At 33.6% G+C, this 5,676-nt stretch overlaps 1 protein-coding gene across 3 annotated transcripts; it reads right to left on the reverse strand.

Moving 5' to 3' along the window:
* Positions 1-239: 239 nt before the first annotated feature.
* Positions 240-5,231, reverse strand: htatip2 (HIV-1 Tat interactive protein 2). Of its 3 annotated transcripts, none has more exons than XM_073837337.1 (6): positions 5,126-5,231; positions 4,139-4,322; positions 3,647-3,754; positions 2,359-2,496; positions 2,161-2,222; positions 240-2,036 (listed from the first exon to the last, which is right to left on the reverse strand). In XM_073837337.1, exons 2-6 carry the CDS (start codon positions 4,319-4,321, stop codon positions 1,832-1,834), a joined length of 696 nt encoding a protein of 231 aa, XP_073693438.1. In that variant the 5' UTR covers position 4,322; positions 5,126-5,231; the 3' UTR covers positions 240-1,831. The 3 variants fall into 3 exon arrangements, with proteins under 3 accessions (XP_073693438.1, XP_073693437.1, XP_073693436.1); XM_073837336.1 differs by having other exon boundaries at positions 4,148-4,322; positions 5,035-5,221; XM_073837335.1 differs by having other exon boundaries at positions 5,035-5,221.
* Positions 5,232-5,676: the final 445 nt, after the last annotated feature.

The following is a 5,676-nucleotide window of genomic DNA, read 5'->3' on the forward strand; positions in this document are numbered from 1 at the left end:
TTTGTTAGTAACAAAGCATCAAATGTCATTTATGAAAGTACAACTAATTCTCTTTCTCTATACACAGTCTAGACTTTAGACTCACTTGACTTCACATTGTATAATATTGTAAGTTTAATAACAATAATACTATATTTAGTGTGTAAATTAGCAGTGTCACTTTTGTGTGAAATTTCTTTACAAAGCTGAATTTTTAATGAATAAGTTAGACAAGAAGGAAGGCAATAGTCAAGCACACACACATTGAACTTTTTCAATGCTGGTTGAAAGCATTAAAGAATAATACAGTTGTTTTATAATATAATATTTCCTCCTGATACCCAGAAGAAAAAAAATTTGTGTATTTAGTATTTTTTATGCCATTACATTGTTTAGATCAGTAGAAGAAATGGGAAATTAGCATTTTTGAAAAAGGACTCAGTTTTTCTAAAATAATAAAATGGCATGAATAAACATCAAAAAGTCAAAACAATTGGATTTTTTATTTTTTTTTTTAATTACCAATTTTTGTTTAGGTTTCAGGATTTTATACCAAACTTTGTTTAAGGATGATTCTCAACTGTTATAAAACATATAACAAAAATTAGATATACCATTTTGTTTCATGCATTATGTGTGTAAAAAATGTTCATAAACTGGTTTTCCCAGTATCTATACACTGTATCTAATTTGCATGTTAATGTGTTGCTGTTGGGACAGGATGTTGAAAAAAGAGTGGTCATAATGGGAGTAATATTTGGCCAGATTTTCATAATAATATCCAATATTTCATAAGAGTATTGACATGTTATTTATTTTCCTATTCAATTGTTATGTCTCCTAAAATGCATAATAAAAATGATTTTAGTCCTGGTGTCCTCTACAGTGGACATGTCTGAAATGATGTCCTGTTTCATAACAGGAAGTCATATTTGGATTTGAAAACCCATAACATTTTCCTGAGATGTTGCTCTATGATAAACAATTTGAAAATTATTCAGATTTAAATGACAATTACAAAATATTTTCATTTTATTCATGGTCAAATGTCCAAACATTTGGTATCTCTAAAAGCCCTGAATGTGCTCTGCAAAGGACATCCAGGCTTAAACTGTGACATGTGAGTTCTCGGTCAAATATAATGTCCACTACAGAGGCAAAAACTCCATATCTGGGTCTCAGGAGGATATGGCAGCTGAAAAGTTGAACTGTATAGCTGCTGAACATTATAACTGCTGTGTCATACAGTTCAACACAGCAAATAAAGACCGTTTTAATCCACTTTTCAGACATTACACACAAAATAAAAGTACTGTATACACAATACTGCCCTACAAAGCAAAAAGGCAGTAACTGCATTTTTGGTCAAAAATGAGTTATTATCATTTTCATGACATTCAAGGCAATCTTTGTTATGTGACAAAATATCTTATCTCAAATGTGTGTGATTTCGCGCATCCTCACGGGACGGTTTTAACATTGGATAACAGGCTGGATGACAGGATAACTTTAAAGTCATTTTTCTCAGTCTCATTGCACTCGGCGTAGTTACTGCCTTTTTGCTTTGTAGGGCAGAATAGTTGTGGTCAAGTATGAATATAATTTAGTTTTTCCTGAGCAATACAAAAATTACATAACAAAAAAAGCACCAGAACCCAAAATAAAAAATGTAAACAGCACATATTACCCTAAAATTAGTGTATAGCAGTAGTATATTTTGAATATGTTCGTAAAATATGCAATATGATGATGATTCATTCCAAGCGAACTGCAGTAAAACAATATTTTGGATAAACTTGCTGAAAAATCATGCCAGAATTGCACTTAATTAAAAAATGTGAGAATAAAAATCCTATTTTTTGTCTCCAATTTTTCCAAGATTGCATATGGCCTTGTTTTCAAGAATCTCCACTTTCTGCTCTCCATCTTTAAGTGTGTTGACAACCATAGCTCTGGCCACCGCTGTGATGGGAATAGACATAGATGAGAATGCACCAAGAAATTTCTGGGCCACCCACTCAGCTGGCCTGCTCTCCTGTCTGTTCACTAAGAGCACCCTAGAAAAAAATGATCACATATGAAAATAGAACAAATGAGGACTTAGAAATAACTGAAAAAGCAGACATGCACAACATACACATTGATTCAGAATTTTAAGAACAAAAAAGTAGCGGGACTCACGCTGGTCGATAGATGGACAAACGCTCAAACCCAAGGTCTTCGATTTCTGCTTCAACTTGTCCCTGTAAATACACCAGTGTTGAATTGGACATGGATTGGCTTGAATGACATCAAAATACAAGCATGTCCTTCCATGCACTGTTAATCAAGTAAGTGATATAATTATTCAACAATTCTAAGCACTGGGATTTATAATACCTTAGTTTTCAGGTAGAGAAAGCTGCTGGTTTTATCTGCACCTTTGGAGGATTCGAGGTGAAAATGTGAGCAACCTCCTGCTTTGGCAAGTTCTGCGGACTTAAGTACGTAGTCATGATCCACCCGCACAAACCCTTCCTGTATAAAAAGTTTAGTTTTTTAGTATGCAGTTAACAAACTTTACCACAGAAAATCAACATGAAATGTAAACTTGCACAAAGGGTTCTCCACAAATGCAGCATTAGTTATCAAAAACAGAACGTGATTTTCTTTCCTGTTCATCAGCTGCTAAAGCGTTTTTTACTTGCATTGCCAATTTGAGTTTTAGTTAACATTTACTTTATGTCTCACCATGAAAAACATATTTCATTATGCACATATTATGCAAACATTTTCTTAAATTTATAAAGTTTAAATAATTGATTCAAAGTATAATTGGAACAGTAAGAGTTTTTAAAAGAGGTCTCTTCTGCTCACCAAGTCTGCATTATATTTGAACTGTTTCTATTTAAATATATTTTAAAATGTCATCTATTCCTGTGATTTCAAAGCTGATTTTTTAGCATTATTTCCTAGCATTTATTATCCTTCAGAAATCATTCTAATATTCAGATTTTCTGCTCAAAAAACATGTATTATTATTGTTGAAAACAGCTGAGTAGAATTTTTTCAGGTTTCTTTGATGAATAGAAATTTCAGAAGAGTAGCATTTATCTGAAATAGAAAACTTTTGTAGCATTATAAAAGTATTTTTTATGCATTTGGTCAATTTAAAGCATCCTTGCTAAAAAATTAATAATAATAATAATTTCTATAATTTCTCCAAGCTTTTAATTGGTATAGTAAAAGCTTTTTATTTCAGATAAATGCTGATTTTTGGATCTTTCTATTCATCAAAGAATCCTGAAAAAATGTACTCAACCGTTTTAAATATTGATAATAATAATTGTTTCTTAAACAGCAAATCAGCATATTAGAATGATTTCTGAAGGATCATGTGACACTGAAGACTGGAGTAATGATGCTGAAAATGTAGCTTTGATCACAGGAATGAATTAAATCTTAAAATATATTCAAATAGAAGGCAGTTTTTTTTAAACAGTAAAAATATTACTGCTTTTGCTGTTCAATTTTGGATCAAATAAATGCAGGCTTGGTGAGCAGAAGTCACTTCTTTAAAAAAATATTAAAACTCTTACTGTTCAAAAATGTTTGACTGAACTAAGGTTCAGGAAAAAATCCTTCATGCATGTAAACAGTTCACAAAATGATCACATCTGAAACATACAGCTCCTGCTTTGGCTTTGGTTGTTCCTAGACAGCAGTATCCAACATCATGGCCCTGGAAAGCCTCAGCGTACTCATCCAGCTTCTCAAAATCAACCACCTTTTGCACCTGAAGAAAACAAAGGGGACAATAAAAAGTTTTTTTTAAGCTACATTGAATTAAACAACAAAATATAAACATTTTTATGACTCTGAGCCAGCTAGTAGTTCACCTGAAAATTAAAATTCACTCTGCTGGAAGTAATGGCTAACAGTTAACTGGCTGGTTACTATCATTCTTCAAAATACCTTCTTTTGTGTTTATCAGAAGAAAGAAATTGAAAGAAAGAGGGTGAGTAAATGACTGAATTTTCATTTTTGGGTGAACTATATCTTTAAGACACTTGATTTGAAATTTGGTATGCAATAAAATTCATAAACTGTATTTTTAAGCTTGCATAAGTGTCCAAGCACACTAAGCATGGGCATAACATTCTCAAACATGACACATTACCAGATTTACATAGGCTTTATCCTCAAAGGTTAACTGCCTTCGTCCGATGAGAGTGATCTTGGAGAAGATGTTGCGCTCTACTATTTCTTTCAGCAGCGCCTTTCCAGTCTCACCTGAAGCACCGAGAATGAAGCACGATTTGTTTTTCTGCCGGTAATTCTCTTCCATTGCGTTCAGATCCATTCTGTAATGAAGAAATTGTTGCATACGCAACCGTTTAAATCTCGTGACATCAGCATGACACTGCAGTATACTATGATAAACAGGTGTATAATTAGTAATAACTGCTTTATGAGCTGATCCGGAAAGCGGCGCTCGACGGCTCAAAGCTCACTGAAACAGCATTCAAATCTGAGGGCGATTGTAATATTTGTATACTAAAATAGCTAATAATGTCTATAATTGTTGAAATCTATTAATGCCAATATTTGGTACCTGACAGACTAATATAAATCCACCACAGAAATTTCTATTTTAAAAAATCTCTTTATATATTAGTGCATTACAACCTGTAGGATTTGTTCATGCTGAGCAATGTTGAGAAAAGTATCAAGTAGCATATAACTCAAGATAAATTACCAGTCACATCTATTTCATGCATTTTCCCTTTTTATGTTTTTATTTTTTATTTTTTTGTTCTTTATTTCAAATGGTCTGGACTGTAAAACAGCTTTCTGTATTTTTCCAGTATTTGATGTTGTTCTTTATAAATACAATAAACTGCCATTCTCATGAGGTGTGGTCGTTCATAGTCTATAAGAATCAAAAAGATCACCAACTGCAGTAATACTGCCAGCACAAGCAGGCATAAAGCAACAAAATACTAGCCTACTAAGCAGAATTGCATTGTAGGATACATTGTAATAGACAGTAGTGGTCCGTAACGAATACTTCACCTGGGGATCTCGTCAGTCTCTGAATTGTCCAGATAGTACAAAACAGCGGCGAGAGCCGCTACAAAAGCAGTGAAGAAGCTTAAGGTTTTACCCCAGTTACTCTCAAATATATTCATGCCAAGCTCGATAAACATAGGACTTTCGTTGTTGATATGCTGGAGCTTCTTCCTGGTGTGGCGTCCACAGTTTTTTTTCCCCACTGCGCTTGCGCAGAACGCCGACTCGACATAGAATGCAGCGTGCTTTACAGCTGTTTTGAAAAGCATGTGCCCGAGAACGACTACATTTGGTTTTATGTAGTCGTTTGGCACTTGAATACTTAAGAATGTGAGAATCAGGATTTTACTCGCTGAAATACTGTGGCAGTGCAAATGAACTCTTCTCAGAACTGCTGCTTTGCTTATGTGGTGGTGGTGCAGGTTTGTGTCTGGCTTGTACTGTTTCCTAAACTCATTCTTTTGAGATTCTCTGTGCACAATGTCATAGATTTGTGGCTGTAATTAACCACTAGTTGATGATCTTACCTCACTTTTACTGATTATACAGTATCTGTAGTTAGATGGCATGGTTTATCATAGTGCTCAGTACATTTTATGTAACTAAATGTTAAACATTTGAAATTCAGGAATAAAAATATATAAG

The sequence above is a fragment of the Garra rufa genome, chromosome 3 (assembly GCF_049309525.1).
Source record: "Garra rufa chromosome 3, GarRuf1.0, whole genome shotgun sequence".
In the NCBI taxonomy this organism is placed as follows: Eukaryota; Metazoa; Chordata; class Actinopteri; order Cypriniformes; family Cyprinidae; genus Garra; species Garra rufa.

Excerpts from the sequence above, each read along its gene's own strand:
- htatip2 (XM_073837335.1), bottom strand. The coding sequence starts at position 5,168 with ATGTTTATCGAGCTTGGCATGAATATATTTGAGAGTAACTGGGGTAAA. Across the intron at positions 3,755-4,138 it reads ATAAAGCCTATGTAAATCTG|GTGCAAAAGGTGGTTGATTT; the intron begins GTAATGTGTCAT and ends TGTTTTCTTCAG. Across the intron at positions 2,223-2,358 it reads TTCTCTACCTGAAAACTAAG|GGACAAGTTGAAGCAGAAAT; the intron begins GTATTATAAATC and ends GTGTATTTACAG.